Consider the following 23,149-nt stretch of genomic DNA (forward strand, 5'->3'; position numbering starts at 1 on the left):
CCAAGGTGGCCAGGAGTCAGCTTGGTTTTATACATTTTAGGGAGCCATGAGACATCAATTAGTATATGTAAAAAGTACATTGGTTCAGTCAGAAAAAGCGAGACCACTCTAAGCAGAGAAGGTGCTTCCAGGTTATAGGTAGATAAGAAACAAACAGTTGCATTCTTTTGAGTTTCTTCCCCCCACACCAACCCCCGAGACAGAATCTCACTCTGTTGCCCAGGCTGGAGTACAGTCGCGCTATCTCAGCTCACTACAACTTTTACTTCCTGGGTTCAAGTGATTCTGCCTCCTCAACCTCCTGAGTAGCTGGGACAACAGGTGTGTGCCACCATACCTGGCTAATTTTCGTATTTTTAGTAAAGACAGGGTTTCACCAGATTACCCAGGCTGGTCTCAAACTCCTGACCTCAAGTGATCCACCGCCTTGGCCTCCCAAAGGGCTGGGATTACAGACATAAGCCACCACACTCAGCCTCTTTTGAGCTTCTGATTAGCCTTTCACTCAATACACAATTTACAAGAATCGTCCCTTATGCCTTAGTCTGGTTTAGTGAAAAAATAGGGCAAAGGGAGCAATCAGACATGCAATTGCCTCACCTGAGCAGAGGGATGATTTTGAGTTCTGTCTGTCCTTTGTCCATAAGGAATTACTTGTGGGCAAATTGTAAGGGAGGCAGGTAGCTTTTTTATCTTTGTAGCTATCTTATTTAGGAAAAGAATGGGAGGTAGATTTGCCCCACAGTTCCCAGTCTGTCTTTTCTCTTTGGTTTCATGATCTTGGGGTCTTGAAATTTAGTTTCCTCTCACAATCTTCTTAGACCTTTTAAACAGAGACTCAAAGCTGATAACTATATATTTGGGTTTTATTTAGAGACCACTGTATTATTTTAATTTAATTTTAGTTCAATTTTCACTTCCTTGTTCATTCATTCATTTGGTGACCTTGGGATTGCAGGAGTGGCCAAGGCAGGGAAGGTTCCTTCCCTAACCAAGCTATGTACCTGGCACTTAACATGCACTGGGCCTCTGTAGGCCCTCTGTGAGGACTGTCAGGTTTCATTCCCACAACTGCCTCCAAAAGCCTGTATTAATGTTACTGTTGTTTCACAGACAATGTAACTGAGGTTTAGCAAGGCCAAGTCACTTGCCCAAAGACACACAGCTAGGAAATGTCTGGAATCAGGAAATTGAATTCATATGACCTGACCCCAGAATCTATACTTTTATCAGAGGCACTGGAAACAGAGCAACTCCATCTTGAATAGGGGCTGGGTAAAACAAGCCTGAGCCCTACTGGGCTGCATTCCAAGGGGGTTAGGCATTCTTAGTCACAGGATGAGACAGGGGTTGGTGCAAAATACAGGTCACAAACACCCCTCTGATAGAATGTACTAAAGAAGTCAGACAAAACCTGCAAGATTATGATGAAAATGACCACTGGTCGTCCTCACTGCTCATCATATGCTAATTATAATGCATTAGCTGCTAAAAGACTCTCCCACCAGCACCATGAGAGTGTACAAATGCCATGGCAACATCTGGAAGTAACCCTATGTGTTGTAAAAGGGGGAGGAATGCTCAGTTCCAGGAAATCCCTCCTCCTTTTCCAGAAAACTCGTGAATAATCCAGCCCTTGTTTAGCATATCAAGAAATAACCATAAAGCAGTCAACCAGCACGCCCTGGGGCTGCTCTGCCTATGGAGTAGCCATTCTTTTGTTTCTTTACTTTCTTTTTTTTTTTTTTTTCTTTTGAGACAGTCTCACTCTCTCGCCCAGGCTAGAGTGTAATGGTGTGATCTTGGCTCACTGCAACCTTTGCTTCTTGGGTTTGTTGGATACAATGAGTTATAAATTTCTCTTCAAAGATTCAGTATGTCAATATGTTCAGTTCTTCGTCCTCCATTTTAAAGTTTAACTTCCTCATAGTTTCAGTAAACAACCTTCTCCACCAGTTCTGATCAGTAGTTCACATCTGTTCCCCCGGTCCAGGCTCCATCCTGACTCATCCTAGTCACCTGTTTCAGTCACCTGCTTCGATCACATGCCCCGGTCACCTACTCCAGTCACCTGCTCCTGTCATCTGCTTTGACTTAGGTTACCCCTGGCTACCTGCTCTAACCTGCCCGTAACCATCCTTCCCACCAAACTACCCATCCTGCCACTTTGGTTTGTACCCCTGCTCTCATGAGCCAATCAGGGAACAACACAGTAGGGGTGACCTCCATCAGGAACAAATACCCCTTTCCATCCTTTGTCCAGATGTGCACTCACCATTGCTCCATCCATGAGGCTCACCATTGCTCCATCCATGAGGCACACCCTTCTATAGAAGTAAACTGCCTTTCTGAGAGGATTTATCTTTGAGTGCTGTTTCTTTTGTGGCATCAAAACTTTACATATAACAGGTTCAAGCAATTCTCCTGCCTCAGCCTCCTGAGTGGCTGGGATTATGGGTGCCTGTCACCATACCTGGCTAATTTTTGAATTTTTAGTGACAGGGTTTCACCATGTCAGCCAGGCTGGTCTCAAACTCCTGACCTCAGGTGATCTGCCCACCTAAACCTCCCAAAGTGCTGGGATTGCAGATGTGAGCCACTGTGCGCAGCCTCTATACTTTCTTAACAATCTTGTTTTCACTTCACTCTGTGGACTCATCCCAAATTCTTGCAAGACATCCAAGAACTGTCTCTTCAGATCTTGCATCTAGACCCCTTTCTGGTAACATTTTCAGCTATTAATTTAGTATCAACGATATGCCAAGCATGGTATTTGGGACTTAACATAATTATCACACAGCAAGCTAAGAGGGATAGGTTATTGACCTTATTTTATAGATAAAGAATCTGAGGCTCCAAGGTGAAGCCTGAGAGTACGGAGTAGGGAGTAGGATTGCCATGACAGGCTTACACCAATCTTAATTTATCTCCTGGGGTTTGTCACAGAGCTACCAACCCAAAGTCTAAGTTCTGCTGCCAGCAACAAGAAAGCACAGTTGTTTGTAGGCAACCAACAAGGAATGTCCCAATGACCACATCTGTCACTTCATCTCCAGTATCTCACATGATGCCTGACATACTTGGTACAGGTTTATTGATTGAATCAGAGACCGTATTCATCAGCTCAGGCTGTTGTAACAAAATACCATAGCATGGGGGGCTTAAACAACAGAAATTTATTTTCTCATGGGTTTGGAGGCTGAAAGGCAGAGATCAAGGATCAAATATTGTTGGGTTCTGGTGAGCACTCTCTTCCTGGCTTACAAACGATCACCATCTCACTGTGTCCTCGTACGATTCAGAGAGAGAGAAGGAGGGGGGAGAAAGTGATCTCCCTTCCTCTTCTTTGAAGGTCACGGTTCTCTGGCATTAGGGCCCCACTCTTATGACATCATTTAGTCTTACCTCCTATAGACTCTATCTCTAGATATATATCACATTAGGATTTAGGACTTTAACATATGAATTGGGGTGGGGAGTATGGCCACAACTCAATTTATAGCAGAGACAAATAAATAAAGAAATGACCAATAAGTGAGTGCATGCATAGCCAAAGAATGAGCACAAGCACAGCTGAAAAAATGAGTGGATACGTGACCAAATAAATGAACAGAGGTAGGGGTTTAGTTCGATAACATTGCAGTATATACGGAAAGTCAACTTTGTACTTGTACAGAAAGTCAATATGTACTCTCCTTTAGAGCCAAAATAACTTATTTGAAAGATTACTAAGTTGTGACTTCTGGAAAATCTGGAAATGTACTTTCTCCCTGTAGGAATGTGATGGAATGAATAGCATTTGGTGTTTCATCACACTCAGCATTAGCTACAATCTCTCTATTCTGTTCCCACTTTCAGGTAACCTCTCATAAACTCATCTTCTATGAAACAGGGAAATCGTGTTCCTAATTAAGTCATCTTAGTTATGGGATATATTCAATGTTTGCCTCAACTGATCAGAAATGGAACAATGCAATTAAACGCAAGTCTGATTCACAGGAAGGTCAAGAGACTTCAAAAACAGAAGCATTCTAACTGCTCTCTAACATCCTAACCCATTCTATTACCCATCCCAACCCATTCAGTTCTAACCCATTGACTACAACTCAACTTCTGGCACCTGACCCAGAAAAGCATACCACTGTTGGCTCAAGGAAAAAAGCTAACGAGTGCAGAAGAATTTAGAAGCACCAGAGGAGCAAAGGGTTTAGAGCAGAGGTTCTGCAGATGCCAAAGCACAGCAACCTCTCAAGGACAGGAGAGCAAAGAGGCACTGCAGTCAATCATCATGCATTGTTCTCTGTCATACATTCATGCGCGATGCATCAACCCAGCTATTAAGTCAAGACTTCATTATCGCCCCCACGCAAAGGACTCACCACTGGACAAATCTTAATTCTCAGAAAAGTAAGGACACCTTTCAAGCAAAACCTAGACTACTAATCATCAATCAAGGACCCACTCTTTTTTCTTTGAAAGGAATGTTTTCCATAAAAGCCTTGACTTAAAAAAAGAAAAAAAAAAAGCCATTACTAACAACAAAAAAAAAAAAAACCTTCATGTTACCATGGTTCAGATCACACGCAAAGAGTTATTTTCTCACTCTGCTTCAAAGAGAAAGGTTCCAGTGGCAAAATAACCCAACTGTCCTTGGAGCACTTAATTTTCTTCTGTCCCATTTCACTTTACATGATGTTATCTATTTTTGTCAACCAATGTTCCTTTAATTTGTGAATTCAGAAAAATAAGAAACCTTCATGGTCAACTTTGTGACACTCTGAAGAACACAAAGAATTGTAAGCTTTATATCTCAGTCACGAAGAGTAGTGGGTACTGTGGTGTTTTGCCTGGATTCCACTCTCTAGGCCTGAGGGGCTCTTTCCCAGCTTCTAGAAGTGCTGGTGCCCAACATAAATTAGGGGAGTCCTTCTCTGAGTGAAGCTTGCTTGCCTTCAGCTGATGAAAGATGTCTTAACTGAGGATATATATAAGGGGGAAGGGCAATTCCAACTTATTATCTCACAGTTCTGTAGATCAGAAGTTCAATACGAATCTTCTTAGGTGAAAATCAAAGTGTTGGCAGGCCACATCCTTTGCTGAAGGGTCTGGGAAATATTAATAATAAGATCCCAGGCTCATTCAGGCTGTTGGCAGAATTCAGGGCCATGTGGTTGTAGAGCTGAGCTCTCCACTTTTTTTTGCTAGTTGTTGGCTGAGGGTGTTCCAAGCAATGAGACACCACTGACCTTAACTCACGATCCCCTTTGTCTTCAAACCTGTCTTTGTCACAGCTCATCAGTCCTGCCTTCTCTGTAATGCCTCTCTTTCACTGCAACAGGGGAAGGTTGTCCACTTTTAAAGATGCGTGTGATCGGATTAGGCTGGCTCAGATAATCCTCAATAATCTCCCCAAGGTCCACAATCTTCATCACAACTGCAAAACTTCTTTTGCTATGTCAGGCCACATAGTCACAGATTCCCAGAACAGGAACATGGACATCTTGGGGGAAGGGGGGAGTAGGACGTTTTTGCCTACCACAGGCATTAAAAAGTATATTTAGTATATTCATGTTTAACTAGCTCTACCTGAAAAACAAAGATTCAGCTATTTATTTTTTTTTTTTTGGTGGTTTTTTTTTTTTTTTTTGGAGATGGAGTCTCATTCTGTTGCCCAGGCTGGAGTGCAGTTGCATGATCTCGGCTCACTGCAACCTTCACCTCCCTGGTTCAAGCGATTCTCCTGCCTCAGCCTCCCAAGTAGCTGGGACTATAACTGTGAGCCACCATGCCCAGCTAATTTTTGTATTTTTTAGTAGAAACAGGTTTCACCATATTGGACAGGCTGATCTTCAAACTCCTGACCTCGTGATCTGCCTGCCTTGGCCTCCCAAAGTACTGGGATTACAAGCCACTGCACCTGGCCAAGATTCAGCTATTTACTTAGCCATCATTCCATGTATTGCATGCCTACAGTGTCGTAACTGCTGTGTTTGGTGCTACGTATGTCAGTGAAGAAATTAGACGGGGCCCCTGCCTTCATGGAGTTTTCAGTTTGCTAGAGCAGTTCCCAAGATGTGGTCCTCAGACAGCATCATCAGCACCACCTGGGAACTTGAAAGAATGGCATTGACCCCATTCCAGACCTACTAAGTCAGAAACTGAGGGGGAGGTGGTGAGATTGGGGTTTAATAAGGACTACAGGTGATTTTTACAGATGCTACAGCTTGAGAATTACTGGTCTAGTAAATCTTTATCCCATGAGGTGTGCAGACATCTATAAAGATCAGACGGTAAATACATTAGTCTTTGCAGTCCGCACATGTCACCGCTACTCAACTCTGCTGTTGTAGCACAAAGGCAGTCACGACAGCACCTAAACAATGGATATGTCTGTGTCCCAATAAAACTCTATTTATAAAAACACACAGCAGGCTGTAGTTTGGCAATCCCTGCTCTACTAAGGGAAATGAGCTCTCCAGACTTAAGAGTGGAGGTTTGTTCTATGGATACAAATATTTTCTTAGGGCTTCACAAAATTAGGTGTTCCTCTTTCAATTACCCAACTTTCTCTTTTCTGATTCCTAACTCATCAGGCAACCTCTGGATAATAATTAATATTCTTACGCATACCAGAAAGATGAAATCTTCTCTACAAAATGCTTATCTAGTCTCTCTACTATTTTATAATTATAAATTAATACATTAATCATTAGTTAAAATGAACTAAGCATCTATAGGTATCCTAAGAATACCCACTGGAGGATGTAAAATACTGCTTAATAGACATGCAGTAGACAGAATTCTACCTCCCCCATAGATATGTACATTCTCATCCCCAGAACCAATGAATATGTTACCTTACTTGGCAACAGGGACTTTGCTGGTGTGATTAGGTTATGGGCTTTTGACATGTGGAGAACATCCTGGATTATTCTGGAGGACCCAAGGCCACTTATCTTTATAAGAAGAAAGCAGGGGAGACAAAGCTGAAAAAAGAGATGTGATGACAGAAACAGACATGAGAATCAGAGAGAGATTTGAAGTTGCTACATTGTTGCCTTTGAAACTAAAGGAAAGGGCTATAAGCCAGGAAATCCAGGTGCTCTCTAGAAGCTAAAAAATGCAAGGAGTCTCTGGTGCAGTCCCCAGAAAAAAAAAATGCATTCCTGTGCAACCATTTTGCACAATTCTCTCCAGGACTGTGAGAGAACAAATTAATGTTGCTCTAAGCTGCTAAACTTGTGGTCATTTATTACAGTAACAATAGGAAACTAATCCAGCCTGCCATGCAGGGATGGCAAAAGCACAACAGGAACACCTCTATCCCCTCCACCTGTAGCCCTGCTGGCATTGCTGAGCAACCTAGCACTCTTTTTCTGAGTGGATGAAGCCTTGGGATTCTTTGCCAACTCACTCTCCTGGCAACCAATACCTATCGACCCAAATTAGAATACAAGAATGGGCCAGATTCTTAGTTGTAAATAGCAAAACCTATTCTGGCTCGTTTAAACAAAAAAGCACTATATTAAAGGGTATCAGGTGGCTCATGCACTTTCTGGGAAGATCAGAATATTAGGCTTGGACACTGTACGACATCAAAAATGCTCACCCTGTCCTCCTTCGAGGTCCCAGTGCAGAGCCTCTGGCCCCCACCTCTGGTCACACACTGCTAGAACCAAGAATGGGCACGGAGGCTGTTTCTGAATGCAGAATGCTGCTGCCCCAGCATCATTGGGATGCATTCCACACTGGGCTTGCTCCTCATATCACTGCTTCTTTTTAATTTTTATTTTATTTTATTATTATTTTATTATTTTTTGGATTTAAGTTGAACTTAGAAATGAGAGCCTTGTGAGGTAGTCGCTGCTTCTATAAAATGTCACATACATTTTTTTTCTTTTCATTGTTCTCCTTAATTCTTAAAGGATCTGTTTTCCTGGTGAATAAAGAGACTTCTTTTGGTGAGGGGGTGAGTAGGAATGTTTCCTTTTTAAAAAAATTTTTTTAGTTTTGTAGAGACGAGGGGTGGGTCTCACTATGTTGCCCAGGCTGATCTCGAATTCCTGGCCTTGAATTATGGATTTGCCTCTTGTGAACATTTCATGTAAATGGGATTATATAATATGTGATCTTTTCGTGTCTGGTTTGAAAAGATTTTCAAATCTTTTGGGAGCCCACCTCGGGCTCCCAAAGCACAGGGATTACCAACATGAGCCACCAAGCCTGGCCTCACATCCCTGCTTTTGAATCAGAGTTTAAAAGGGCTAGATTTCTTTCCTCAATGTTCGAAGTATAGGCTATGGAGTAGCAGCACTGGCCTCACCACGACCTTCAGAACTGACTTTCTGCATCTAACAAGTTCCACAGGTGATTCGATGCCCCGCTCCACAGCATCCCAGCCCTTACCCATTATTCACGGTGCATGTTCCTACTCCCTGCCATAACACCACCAAGGTAATGCCCCAGAAACACAACACTCAAAACAGACAACTCAAATGTTAGGCAAAGGAACAAAGTGGAGTTACCAGAGGCATTTAAACCAGAGCCACTCCATCTTGAATGGGAGCTGGGTAAAGTGGGGCTGAGACTTACTAGGCTGCATTCCTAGATAGTTAAGGTATTCTAAGTCACAGGATGAGATAGGAGGTCGGCACAAGATACAGGTCATAAACACCTTGCTGGTAAAAACAGGTTGCCGTAAAGAAGCCTGCTAAAACCCACCAAAACCAAGATGGTCACGAGAGCATTCTCTGGTCGTCCTCACTGCTACACTCCCACGAGTGCCATGACAGTACAAATGCTATGGCAATGACAGGAAGCTACCCTATATGGTCTAAAAATGAGGGGCATGAATAATCCACCCCTTGTTTAGCATATCATCAAGAAGTGACCATAAAAATGCACAACGAGCAGCCCTCAGGGCTACTCTGTCTATGAAGCAGCCATTCTTATACTCCTTTACTTTCTTAATAAACTTGCTTTCACTTTACTCTGTGGACTCGCCCTGAATTCTTTCTTGCACGAGATCCAAGAACCCTCTCTTAGGGTCCGGATTGAGACCCTCTCCTGTAACAGAGTTGAGGGAAATCAAGGGCACCCAATTTTATGATTGATAAGAGAAATACAACTATAAATGGCTAAAATGGAATTTTTTTAAACCAGGAAATAGATACAAATTGCTCAGATATCATAGAGGTTTTTCTCTTCATTATTTCTGGTTCTTCATCCAGACTTGGTGGCATCTAGAAGAACCTGGAGCAAATGCACCATTTCGTCTTCAGACATAGAAAACTCCTGCCTTCTATCATTACTTGTCTTGGTTGCTACGATTTGTGAAGAAACCATAGGAAAATGGACTTGGAGAAGCAAATTGGTTTTTACTCTGAGTTTCCAAAGAGGTTCCAGCAGAGTGCAAAGAAAAAGAAAAAAAAAAGGTGTTTAAAAAATACACACAAATAATACTTTGACCAGTTCCTTCCACTGAAGCATTCAGAAAACACAATTGCTCATTCTCTATCCCTGAGAGCTCTTTGAAATGCAAGGGGAAAAGAGATTTGAGGCTTAGTGGTTTGAAATGTTCTTACATTATGCTGAATTTTAAACAGGAATACTTCCAGTTTGAATTTCTTTTTTAATGTGGAAAAGGAGAAAGTGAGGAAATAAAGGCTTTTGCAATCCAAAAGTTAAACCTAGCCTAGATGAGCACGTTTCATGCTGCTATTTTGGCACCAGGGAAATGACTCTTCCCTGAACTTGTATTACATGTTTTTACCAATGACTGAAGATTTATTTATTATTACTGAAAAGAAATGAAAAATAAAACTAATCAATCTCCTCGGTGAAATGACCAGGTACTAGCCCTGAAATGATGCACGTCACCTCCCCAGCCCAAGATCTGAAGAAGGATGCAATTGCAAGAGGTAAGCAGGTGTGACTCTTGCACTGACCTAAAGCTGTTCACCTCCTTCCACTTGGAGAGATTCGGGTGTAAAAAGGGGAAGTCAATGGGGAGGGGGAAGCACAGATATCCTGGCCTTAAGCTATCAGTTCACACCAAAGGCCACAGAGTAGCGACATGTGAAGCTTCTGAATTAAAGAAAATCTTTTCAAACCAGACACGAAAAGATCACATATTATATAATCCCATTTACATGAAATGTTCACAAGAGGCAAATCCATAACGACAGAAAGTAGATCAGTGGTTGCCAGGGACTGAGGGAAGTAGAGAGTGAAAAAAGACTGCTAATGGGTAGAGTATTTCTTCTTGGAGTGATGAAAATGTGCTGGAATTAGTGGTGATGATTGCACAATCTTGTGAATACACTAAAAGCCATTGTATCATACACTCTAAAACCATGAATGTTATGGTATATATATTTCAATTAAAAATAAAGAGAGAGGGATTTACGAGTACAAAAATATTAGAAACAGTCCATGACTAAAATTAAATTTAAAAATCAGTTGGAAAATAAAGTTTATTCAATATACAGTATTAAAATATTGGGACACTAGCTGAGAAAATAGGGCTAAATTTCTGTTGCATGCAATTTGGACATATTCATGTACTTATATGCAAACATAAATATCAAAATCTATAGATAAAAAGAAAGAGAGGAAGGAAGGAGGAGGGAGGGAGGGAGGAGAAGAGGAAGGAAGATGGAAGAAAAAAGGAAGAAGGAAGGAAAGGAGGAAGGGAGGGAGGGGAAGCAGAACTTCTGCCAGTTAGTGGAGCTATTGATGGTAGGACCCAGAAGTAAATGGCTCCTTAAACAGTGGTGCTAATAGTTCTTAGGGTTACAAAGACAGGGCTGGTTTAGTCAATGAACATTTAGTGGGCCAGGCTATGTGCTCACTAAAAACCTAGAACTGGAGGAAAGACCAGATCCAGCGAAGTAATGACAAGACAAAACCTAAGGAAGGGGAAGACAAGAAATCCTCCATAATGGGAAACTCCCAACAAAGAAAAGTGCCAAGAAACTGAGTTTCTGTTTCGAGCTATATAATCTGCCTTTGCTTTCTCTACGCCTTTAATAAGGATGTTTAGACACAAATCCCAGCTACTTGGGAGGCTAAGGTGGGAAAATCACTTGAACCCAGGAGGTGGAGGTTGCAGTGAGCCAAGATCGCACCACTGCACTCCACCAGCCTGGGAAACAGAGTGAGACTCTTGTCTCAAAAAAAAAAAAAAAAAAAAGATTGTTACATACAGAAGCTTCTGATCATGATGTCTTGGAAGCTGAAGAAGAGATGAGTTCATATTTGTGGACAAAAGGGGATCAGAGAGGAGTGGAAGAGTCAGGAACAGCTGTGGATAGGCAGCCTCGGGTCATTAAGAGTTCTGAACAAAAATGCAGAGAATGGGGACAAACATAAACCTACAAAATTAGCAACATTTCAAATGCAGTTTGCTGTTGTCAAATCCGAAGCAAAAAGCAATATGCTCTAAAAACTAAGTCTGTATATGTCATGATTCTTCATTCAAAAAACATAGCTTACTGAGCACCTCCTACTATGTGCTAAGCACATAATTTTCAACTTAGCCACTACCTTTCCCTATGTCTTTCTAACAGAAATAAGGGTGATAGTTTATTTCTTGCCACAGCTATAATGATTCAGAAAATCTCATCTTATTCTCCTTTTTTTTTTTTTTTTTTTTTTTTAGATGAAGTCTCGCTCTGTCACCAGGCTGGAGCGCAATGGCGCGATCTCGGCTCACTGCAACCTTTGCCTCCTGGGTTGAAGCGATTGTCCTGCCTCAGCCTCCCGAGTAGCTGGGACTATAGGCGCGCACCACCACACCGGGCTAATTTTTGTATTTTTAGTAGAGACGGGGTTTCACCGTGTTAGCTGGGATGGTCTGGATCTCCCAACCTTGTGATCCGCCTGCCTCGGCCTCCCAAAGTGCGGGGATTACAGGCGTGAGCCACTGCACCCGGCCCTCTCTTATTTTTATTATGAAAATAAAGTGTCCATTTTTTCTGAGTAGCTGTAGTCTTCCTGTCCCCTAGGGTTCTTTGTTCCCGTCATGGCTTACCATAGGGCTTCTAGAGGCTGTTGTGTTAATATTATACCCATTATTTCTGCTACTCATTTTCCCATCGCATGGGTCTGCCCATGAGCAACAGAGGTAGAAAGAGCACAGATTTTGGCATCAAATAGATGTGGGTTCAGATTTCTGCTCTTCTATCCCCACTGTATGACATTAGGACATTCACTTCATCTCTCTGTTTCTTAATCTGCAAGACAGTATGGTAATATGTACCTGGCCGGTGGTTTTGGAGATCAGAGACAATGTAAACAAAGTTCCTGGCACATTAAAATATTCAGTAAAGTGATTGCTGATATTATTATGGAAAGTCAGGCATTTTGGCACTTGTCAGTGTTGAATCTGGTAGGAAAGGATGGGAAGGAAAACACGGGAAACAACAGGAGCCCACATAGGACCTGCCCCACCATCAGTGTTACAGCTTTGTACTTATGTATCTCTCCCATGTCCCTTCTATAACTAAGAGTAGGGATGTAAGACGCAGAAGAAACCGATATAAAACTATCAAGATGCCTAGGGCCAAACTTGCATAATCAAAGCTCAATTACATAAAATTACCTTAACAAGTGATCAAGGCTATCATCCCAGCGATGTTATGTGAGTATCATATACCCCTCAATATGCTGTGATTACAAAGCACCCATGTCTGTGATATTCTTTTCATAAACCCAGGATCCCGGTCTAATTGTAAGAAAAACATCATACTCACCCAAAGTGAGGGACAACACACCTGACCAGTACTCCCGAAAACTGCCAAAGTAATGAAAAGCAAGGGAGACTGAAACTGCCAGAGACCAAGGAGAACTAAGAAGACACACTTGCTGCAATGCGGCATCTTAGATTGGACCCTGAAACAGGAAGAGGACAATGAACTGATAAAATCAAAATAAAGCCTGGACTTCATTAGGAGCAGCGTGCCAATGTTGGTTTCTTAGTTTTGGCAAAGGTGCTGAGATTATCTAAGATCTTAACAATGGGGGATACAGGACGGGAGGCATGTGGGAACTCTCTGTGCTACCTTTGCCATTTTACTGTAAATACAAATCATTCCAAAATACAATTCATAAGTATTATTAGAGGCCGGGTGCCGTGGCTCACACCTGTAATTTCAGCACTTTGGGAGGCTGAGGCAGGTGGATCACTTGAGCCCAGGAGTTCAAGACCAGCCTGGACAACATGATGAAACCCTATCTCTACTAAAAATACAAAAATCAGCATGGCATGATGGCACAAGCCTATAGTCCTAGCTACTTGGGATGATGAGGTGGGAAAATCACTGAAACTTGGAAGGTCGAGGCTGCAGTGAGCCTTGATGGTACCACTGCACTCCAGCCTGGGCAACAAAGTGAGACCCTGTCTCAAAAAATAATAATAATAATTAAAATTTAAAATGTAAAATATATGATCAGAAAAAAATACCATTACATGGCACCATGATTGGCCATTATAGGAGTGTCACAAATAAATATTAGGAACTTCTATATTTGATTTAGATTATTGTAAAATGTGTCCCAACGCCTCCGTAACATTCATAGATGAGCTGTCTTTGTGTTCCTTCCCCGCAGCTGCCCCTGCTGTCATGTCCTTGGACAGTGAGTAACTCTGCCTCCACTTGTTCTAACTATTCACCATCATTAACAGGAACCTCCAGCCAGGCACAGATCTATGCTGGTACCTTAGTCACACAGGATGTGCTGCAGGCAGCCCCTCATGTAGGCAGCCCTTACATGATACTATGAGAGGTGTCAGGACCAAAAACACCGTCTCATCAGCTCTCCCACAATATCTAGAACTCTTGTAAAAGCTCCAGGGTACACATAGTTGGAATAACCCCTGTGGGTACTGGCCAGTCACATCTCAATGTTGGTACACACTTAACCCTTCTTTTGTGATGAACAAGGACGTGTATCACTCAGGTCCTTCTTCAAGGAAAAACTTGTTGCCCCATTTGTCAGCAGGAAGCCTCAAGTTGTAATTCCATGAACATCTGCCTCATCTGTGGAGCCCCGTCCTGCCCATGAGCTCCCCCTTCCTTCCCAGCCTGCAACCAATGACTGACTGTGTAGGGGATATAAAGGCCCAGCCATTTCAGCCCAACAGGGACAACTCTGCTATGCTCCAGAGCTGTCCAAAGTTGGCTGAGGCCTGCTCAGCACTGCCTCACAGTTAAGCTTCTTCCTTGACCCAATTCTGCTTTCTGTCCTTCCTTCCCATAAGTATTGATCTCTAATGACCATCCTACATACACCCCACTCCATCTCAGCATCTGTTTCTCAGGAGCTGAGTCTGTGACATCTTTCTTAGAGAGACAGAAGACTGTGTTCCGAATGACCAACCGTATGATCTTTTATCTGATTTCCCAGCCTCCCTCGCAGCGAGGGTGAATCATCTGACCCAGTTCTAGCCGATGAAGCATCATCAAAATTTTATTGGAGGATAAATGGGCATCTGCAAGACCAAAAACTTTTTCTTTCTTCATACAGGGGATCCCATTGGTACAGAGATCATCTCAGTACCATCCTGCTTCCATTTTCTTCTCATCATAGATGTGACATCTGGAGCTGCCACCATCTTGTAACCATCAGGTGACACATATGAGAGAAATGCCATGACAGTTGAAGAGATAATAACCTTAAAATCACTGAGCCTCTAAATCAATACAGCCACCATCTACCGCCAGACATTGCAATATGTGAGAAAAATAAACTCTCATTAATTACATTACACTCATTTCTGTTACTTGCAGCAGAACACATTCCTAACAGAGAGTGAAGAAAATGGAAGCCAGCATTTACTGAGTGCCTACTGCATACCAGCAGCCCAGGACTAAACACTCTCTAATCTCTGTCACTTAATGTCCACAGCAACTCCTTAAAAACACAATGCCCGGCCCTGCCTAGGCCCACTGATTTGCTCCTGACAAAGGTTGGATGCAGGGTCACCGTACTGTATCTAGTCACCCAGCCCTGGAAACTGAACCTGGGAATTGTGTGCTCTTATCTGAGCCAAGGGCGTGCCTCAGACATGAGGTCATGACAAACACACATGTGAGGGCACCAACACGTGTCCTGTACATTACAGCAGGAGAAGGCATTCCCACCTCACCTTCTGCCTCTGCCTGTCTACCGGCTCCTGTCTGATAGCTTTTGAAACGCCAACAGTTCTTATTTAGAAAGATCTCAAAACACAGAAGTGCATTAGAAGAGCAGGCTATTACACAAGCACTTTAAAACACAAATTATTTTGCTTGGCTTTCACTTAGAAAACATAGCTGCTTAGACATTTCTAATTCTGGCTATTACTTTAGGAAGGCAATCAGTTCCCCAACTACCAAGGCATAATGGCTTTATTTTTTTTGTTTGTAGCCAGGTAAACATTTCTCCTTTCCACTCACATATCGGGGTTCTGTGCATCCCAATACAGAAAAAGAGAAAGCAGCTGCAAACCACTGGGAAAAAGTCGAGATCCAACATCTGCATCAGAAAATTGATTTTAGTTAATAGCACACAATCGAACATCTTTACACAGAGGTTTCACTTAGAGAAAGTAGGACTCCCTTCTGAATTCTAGTATAACAACTCAACATGCAAGACCAGAATTTTAAGTGCTATTTTAAGCTTGCACTGCTTTTGCACACAAGCAAAAGCAGTTTATTCATCAATTCAACAAATATTTATTAAGTGCCAGATACTTTTCTAGGATTTAGGGATACAACATCGTCTTAGGACTTATTATTTTTAAGTCCTTTGTAGGGAGGCTGAGGGGGGCGGATCACGAGGTCAGGAATTCGAGACCTGACCAACATGTGAAAGCTTGTCTTCACTAAAAAAAAAAAAAAAAAAAAAAAAAAAAAAAAAAAAAAAAAAAAAAAAATAGAAAAATACAAAAAAATACAAAAATTAGCCGGGCGTGGTGGTGCATGCCTGTAATCCCAGCTACTCAGAAGGCTGAGGCATGAGAATCGCTTGAACCCAGGAGACAGAGGTTACGGTGAGCTAAGATTGCACCCCTGCACTCCAGCCTGGGCAACAGAGCGAGACTCCGTCTCAAAACACACACACACATTATCAAGCATGTTGCAGTAGGTGATGGGGGTTCTGGGGATATCTAGGAAGCATACACAGCATCTGCCATGGTCCACCTGCAGGATGGGGGAGCTGAAGAATGCCCTCATTAGTTGAGAGTTGCCCCATGGACATTTACTCTCCCTCATTTCCAGGTTGAACTTTCTCAGATGAGGAATGCCCCCTCACACACACACACACACACACACACACACACACACACACCAGGGAAGACTCTGGGGCAGAATGTGTTTGTCACCCTTAAGTGGCACTCTGGTAGTGTTAAGTTGAATCTGAGCTCACAGGGAACTTAGGGAGCTGTCCAGCAAACTGGTGCTGAAATCAGACTCAGGCTGGGTTCAGCAGCGTCTATCTGCCCCTCATGAAAACTTCATATTTATAATAAAATCTAATCATTATGTTCTAACATGACCGCTGGAAAACTGTCCTCCCTTTAGTGCCATGGATGGGACTTCTAATTATGCAAAATTTTTCATGTCATTTTTAAAAACAGCTTTGTTGAGATAGTGTTAATATACCACACAATTCACCTATTTAAAGAGAACAATTCAATGGTTTTAATGTTTTTTTAGTATTTTCAATAATAACTAATAATGATCTTGAGTCTTTTTCCATGTGCTTGTTGGACATGTGATATCTTCCTCGGGAAAATGTCTATTCAAATCCTTTGCTGCTTATCTTTAAATAGGGCTATTTTTCTTTTTGTTATGATATTAAATTGTCAGTGTTCTCTATATATTCCAGATATACATCCCTTATCACATATCTCACTTGCAATTACCTTCTCCCATTCTGTGTGTTGTCCTCTCATTTTTGTGGCATCTTTTAAAATACAAAAGCTGTTAATTTTGAGGAAGTCCATTTCACTTTTTTTTTTTTTTGAGTTGGAGCCTCACTCTGTTGCCCAAGCTGGAGTGCAGTGGCACAATCTTGGCTCAACACAACCTATGCTTCTCAGGTTCAAGCAATTCTCCTATCTCAGTCTCCTGAGTAGCTGGAATTACAGGCATGTACCACCACACCCAACCAATTTTCATATTTTTAGTAGAGACAGGGTCTTGCCATGTTGGCCAGGCTGGTCTTGAACTCCTGACCTCAGGTAATCTGCTCACCTCAGCCTCTGAAAGGGCTAGGATTACAAGTGTGAGCCACTACACTCAGCCCACGTTTTTTTCTCTTGTTGCTTGTGCTTTTGAGAGTGGGGAAGGAGTGCTGAACCCTGTCAGCTTGTCAGCAAGGAGAGAGGGTGGTAAACTGGTGTATGAAATTTAAGGAAAGCTGTAAAAAAAAATAGTTGACATTTAAGCTGGATCTTGAAGAATAAGGAGGGTATACCAGGCACAAAATTGAGGAAGAGCTTTTCAGGCACAGAGATCACCTGGGTGGATTTTCTCCTAGAATAAGAATCTTCCTGTTACAGTTTATTATAACTGAGTCAAAACAACACCCCCACATATGCCAACAACATATGGTAAACACTGACGGAGACTGTCATGTCTTGCAATTGTTATTAATAAAGCCAATTCATTTACACAAGATTCAATTAAAATGTAATGCTGCATCTGTGCAACTCCCCCAGGAAAGTGGGGAGTAGTGTTTGCAGAGGACCAAATGAACACTCAATAGTGACGATGATACCTCTGAGGACACAGGTTTTAAGTGCTAGGTCCCATCTGCTCTCTTTGAAGGCTGCACAAGACCAGAGAATGAAAGCAGGAAAAGGGGATCTGAACTCAGTGCATGCCAAGCACAGAGCAGGAAAAGACCTAGTAGAGAATGAATGGTGCCTGCCTTATAGTCTAGCTTTGCACGACTAGTGCCATTGAAACCACAGACTGGATGTGACCCCGAGGGTGAGAGAAGTTCCCAAAAGGATTAAGAATGTGTTTTTTTCCAACCTGGAAGAATGGTGGATTGGTATCAGAAACTAAGTTGTTCTGCTGAAAATAAACAGAAGTGGAAGTGTATTTTCAGAGCAACTTGAACTCATGCTCCTGACAAAAATGTTTTCTAAAAAAGCAAATAAATAGAAGTATTTTTCTTGCCCCTCAATTCATAGACTGAAACTCAAACTGACATGTATTTTTTACTTTAGTAAAAACTTCCAAATGGTGAAACTACTCACAAACACTAGAAATGCATGAGTATCTTCCCAAAAATTTTAGCTTCTTTTTATTTCTTGTCAATCTAGCTAGGAAAATGATATTAAAATCTCATTCTGACTGGCATTTCCCTGACTTCCTAGAAGACTTCACATCTTTTCATATTTATTAATCATTTGAATTTCCTCTTCAGTAAATTGTTATCTATATCCTTTGCCCAATTTTCTTAGAGGCAATTTATCATTTTCTTATTAATGTGAAAGTGGTCTTTGTATATAAGAAATAGCAACTTTACCTATAGCAAATGTTTTCATCCTGTTTTTCTTTTAATTTAGTTCATGGTGTTTTTCCATACTAAATTTTGGATTGCTCATCTTGCTTAAGATCTCTCTACCCCAAGGATCCTAAATTTTCTTCTATTTCCATATGCATCTTTTTAATATTTCTCACACATAGACACACATACATAGTTACATGGACAGATGGACCATTAATTCATCGAGAGAGAGAGAGAGAGAGAGAGAGAGAGAGAGAGAGAGAGAATACAGCTGAGAAAACTCAGTGTTTTCTGAGTTCATATGGACTATACACGAAATCGAATCTAACATGGACCAAGTGTTAAACCATACTTCCAAGAACAACACTACATTAGAATACCACCTGCTAACTTCTGCCTTTCACATTTTCCAGCTTAAAACATGTCCATCCTCCCTATTATGTGAGAAAGAAGTAGAAGCGCTTCTGACTGCTCCCTCTCCTGTGGTCCCATAACCCATCAGTTTTGAAACTGCACTATCCGGCCTCCTGAATATTCTCTGACCACCCTCCAAGTCCCCATGGCCACTCCCTTGCTCTAGCCCACCATCATCTCACCCTGGGTCTTTGCAGCATCCTCTGTCCCGGATCCCCTGGCCTACATGCTCATTCCTTCGAATTCATTCTCCACCCTACAACCAGGAATATTTCTAAAATGCACACCCCATCTCATTCCTGTGCTAGCTACATTTCTTCCACAGCCCCCACCGCCATCAAGGTGCTGTCCAAGGTACTGTTCCCACATCTGGCTGAGACTGTCCTTCAGGATTCAGGTACTTCTCACCTTTTAAAGAAACTTTTGCAGTCTCATTTCTCAGATTGTGTCTCTCATTTCCATGCTCTGACCAGAGCAGACTACTTTCAGTGCTTCAAAAAGCCTAAGATTCTTTTTCAGTGGAGCTCAACTGTGACTATGCCCCAGCTCACCTGTCAAAAATTGCAAACACACTTGTCCAGGTCTTACACCTGGGTGACTCTGACTCCGGGGGTCAGATGGGATCCCCACATCCACAATCTGTGATGAGTCCTATGGCCAGGGTGCTCTCTGCCTCCAGGTTGCAGGCGTGTGATTCCCTCTACCTGAAATCCTCTTCTACCTCCTCCAGCTCCAGCCCCAACCCCAGAATAGATATGGCCTCTTCCTCCTTGAAGTCAAAGCATAGGTGCTCCTTCCTACAGGAATTTTCTTTGATCATCCAGTATAGGGCTCTTCCTCTTTGCATCCCTGGTTTCCTGGATTTTCCTGATTCAAGCATTCATTGATTCTTCTTCCACTGTTTGGGAAAGCCTGAGACAGTGGCTGCTGTCTTGCTCACCACTGTATTTCCTGCACCTCAGCAGAGACCTGACACATAGTAGGCACTCAATAAATGTTTGCTAAACAGCAACAACAGCAAATGAAGAATAAACAAATGAACAGATGAGTGGATGCCTGTGGCAGTTTCCATGACAAACACAAACAGCTCGGCCAAGCCAGCAAGCAGACAGCAGTGCGGCCTGCAGAGGGCACCAGTCTGCTTCTTAATCTCCCTGCAAAATCCTCAGGGCCAGATACCTGCTGTCAGTCAGAGAGGCGCCCGATGCTCAGTGGTCATTCTGCTGCACTGAAGATTAAGTAGGAGTTGTTTGCCCTTGGCCAATATAAAAAAACCTGAGTGTTCTCCCTTCACTTCTAGCAACAGGTAACACATCCCCTGCCTTCCCATGAAAAGAGCTGTAACTGTAGCAACCGGTGGCAGGTTTTCTGTTCCCAGATGGGTAAGTGAGGAGAGACAAAGAGAGGGGTAAGAGGGAGACAGAAAGAAGACAGCTGGTAAGAGACCCTATGATGTCTTTTTTTCTGTATAAACATGGTAGAAACTGCTCCTCCTGGAAGAGCAAAGTTCTCTGTATGTCTCCAAGCTACTAACTTGCTTGCTAGCTACTAACTAGCTATTCTCTCTTGCTCCCTCTCTCTCTTACCCCGTCTCTCTCTCTTTTTCTCTGTGTATACATCCCTGTCTCTTCCCCCACCCTCTCTCACTATCTCTCTCTCTTCCCTCCCCATCCTTTTATTATAGGAAAAAACAAAATCTGAGTCCAGACTGAATGAGCATCCAAAAGAAGTATCTGGAGGGAGATTTTTTTCTTTCCTGTGAGCAGCAGCAGCTTCCTACGGACCCTGCTGGAGCCCCAGCTCAGATTAGCCCTTCAGCCAGCAATGAACGCTTCCTGCTGCCTGCTCTCTGTTCAGCCAGTGCTGCCTAATGGCTCAGAGCACCTCCAAGCCCCTTCCTTCAGCAACCAGAGCAGCAGCACGTTCTGCGAGCAGGTCTTTATCAAGCCCGAGGTTTTCCTGACCCTGGGCATCATTAGTCTGGTGGAAAACATCCTGGTTATCCTGGCCGTAGTCAGGAACAGCAACCTGCACTCTCCAATGTACTTCTTCCTGTGCAGCCTGGCGGTGGCCGACATGCTGGTAAGTGTGTCCAATGCCCTGGAGACCATCATGATCGCCATTGTCCACAGCGACTACCTGACCTTGGAGGACCAGTTCATCCAGCACATGGACAACATCTTTGACTCCATGATCTGCATCTCCCTGGTGGCCTCCATCTGCAACCTCCTGGCCATCGCCGTCGACAGGTATGTCACCATCTTCTACGCGCTCCGCTACCACAGCATCATGACCGTGAGGAAGGCCCTCACCTTGATCGTGGCCATCTGGGTCTGCTGCGGCATCTGTGGTGTGGTGTTCATCATCTACTCAGAGAGCAAGATGGTCATCGTGTGCCTCATCACCATGTTCTTCGCCATGATGCTCCTCATGGGCACCCTCTATGTGCACATGTTCCTCTTCGCGCGGCTGCACATCAAGCGCATAGCAGCACTGCCACCCGCCGACGGGGCGGCCCCACAACAGCACTCCTGCATGAAGGGGGCAGTCACCATCACCATCCTCCTGGGCGTGTTCATCTTCTGCTGGGCCCCCTTCTTCCTCCACCTGGTCCTCATCATCACCTGTCCCACCAACCCCTACTGCATCTGCTACACCGCCCACTTCAACACCTACCTGGTCCTGATCATGTGCAACTCCATCATCGACCCGCTCATCTATGCCTTCCGGAGCCTGGAACTGCGCAACACCTTCAAGGAGATTCTCTGCGGCTGCAATGGCATGAACTTGGGATAGGATGCGGGGCTGGGGAGAAGATCATCAGTCGGGTCACTTCTGACCCTCCATCCAGCCAAGATGTTCAGAAAGAAAAAAAAATACTTGGAAGATATAAAAATGGGTTAACAGCCATGATGGTATCTGCCTTTTGTTTTGAAGTTTACAAAGCCTTTTAAAGGGGAAAATGGTGAATAACAGGCTCTCTGAACAGATTCCAAAGTGGGTAAGTCACAAACTCTGATTTCCCAAATAGTCACTGGGAGAAATCAGTGAAGGCTTCTCTGCATGCTCCCTGCACTCATTCCCAAACACCCAGGGTGTGTGACGCCTGTCTGCTCATCTGCTCCACATCCACGTCTTCACGCTCCAGGCCAGATCAGACTGAAGGATTCTCATGAATCAGAGTGGTTCAGATCTCTTGCAAGCAAACCTCTTACAGCTACGAACTCCTGCTGCTGGCTACATGGATAGATAGTTTTGCACTTATAACTCCATAGGAGACTGAGTTCTACTCTATTATTCTATTTACAGTGAGACAACTGTCTCTTTCAGAAAGGAGCAATGCTATGCCATTTTCCCCTTTTCTTACCCATACATCCCTTCATCTGCTCCCACTCCCAAAGGTAGCATGACGATGTAGTCCACTTCTATTTTTCTGTTGCTATGTTGGTATTTGTTATTGCTGTTTTGTTTTTACGGATTAAGTCTAGATAACCTTCAAAATGCTAACAAAAGAAAGTGCTTTGGACAATCAGAATATACCTATGTACTTGTATGTTGATACCTTGCTATTTTAAGGTATAAATTACCCTTTTTAAAATAACTTCTTTTTTCTATTATTTATTTTCTGCCTTTAAAACAAGAAAGGAAATCATGAGTTGGGGGTTACATGTATATATATATGTACATACACATCTCACAAGAAATTGCTTTACTGTAGCTTAAGATAGTTTGAGGAACTGTAGCAGCACTGTGTGGCTTTCTTGGGAACTCTTGTTTTTGCTTATAGTAATTGCATCTCTATCACAGGACTTCTTCAACACTATCTATGAAAGAGAAAGTCTTTTTGATTCTTTTCTCCTTTTGCTTGGCATGTGTTACAGTTGGGTGACCCTGTTATCAGCATCTATACCTTGTCAAGTACAGGAATTCACTCCTGGGAACCCAGGGTGAGATTGGCTGACTAGCACTAAGCGCTGTTAGATCCTTTTCAGCCCTAGGTAACTTCAGTTTGTGCTTTCTGGCTGTCCTCATAGCTCCCCGTGTCATAAATTCTTATATTAACCTGTGTCTTGGGGTGCAGTTGTGTGCTTACCTTGTGTTATAATAGCTTGGGGGTTTTTTGTACATGAAGCTTTTCTGCTAATATACACAAAATCATCCCTTTCTTGCTTTGATTATGATGTTTGGAAAGAATAAAAAGCTTTTGTGGCTTCTCAATGTTTAT

At 42.8% G+C, this 23,149-nt stretch overlaps 1 protein-coding gene across 1 annotated transcript; it reads left to right on the top strand.

The window, feature by feature from the left end:
- The first annotated feature begins 20,635 nt into the window (after positions 1-20,635).
- Positions 20,636-21,720, top strand: MC3R (melanocortin 3 receptor). Its single transcript, XM_003932603.4, has one exon. It carries the CDS (start codon positions 20,749-20,751, stop codon positions 21,718-21,720), a length of 972 nt encoding a protein of 323 aa, XP_003932652.1. The 5' UTR covers positions 20,636-20,748.
- Positions 21,721-23,149: the final 1,429 nt, after the last annotated feature.

This window comes from Saimiri boliviensis, chromosome 9, assembly GCF_048565385.1.
Source record: "Saimiri boliviensis isolate mSaiBol1 chromosome 9, mSaiBol1.pri, whole genome shotgun sequence".
Classification (NCBI taxonomy): Eukaryota; Metazoa; Chordata; class Mammalia; order Primates; family Cebidae; genus Saimiri; species Saimiri boliviensis.

What these genes read in the sequence shown, in the direction of transcription:
- MC3R (XM_003932603.4), top strand. Translation starts at nt 20,749, where the DNA reads ATGAACGCTTCCTGCTGCCTGCTCTCTGTTCAGCCAGTGCTGCCTAAT.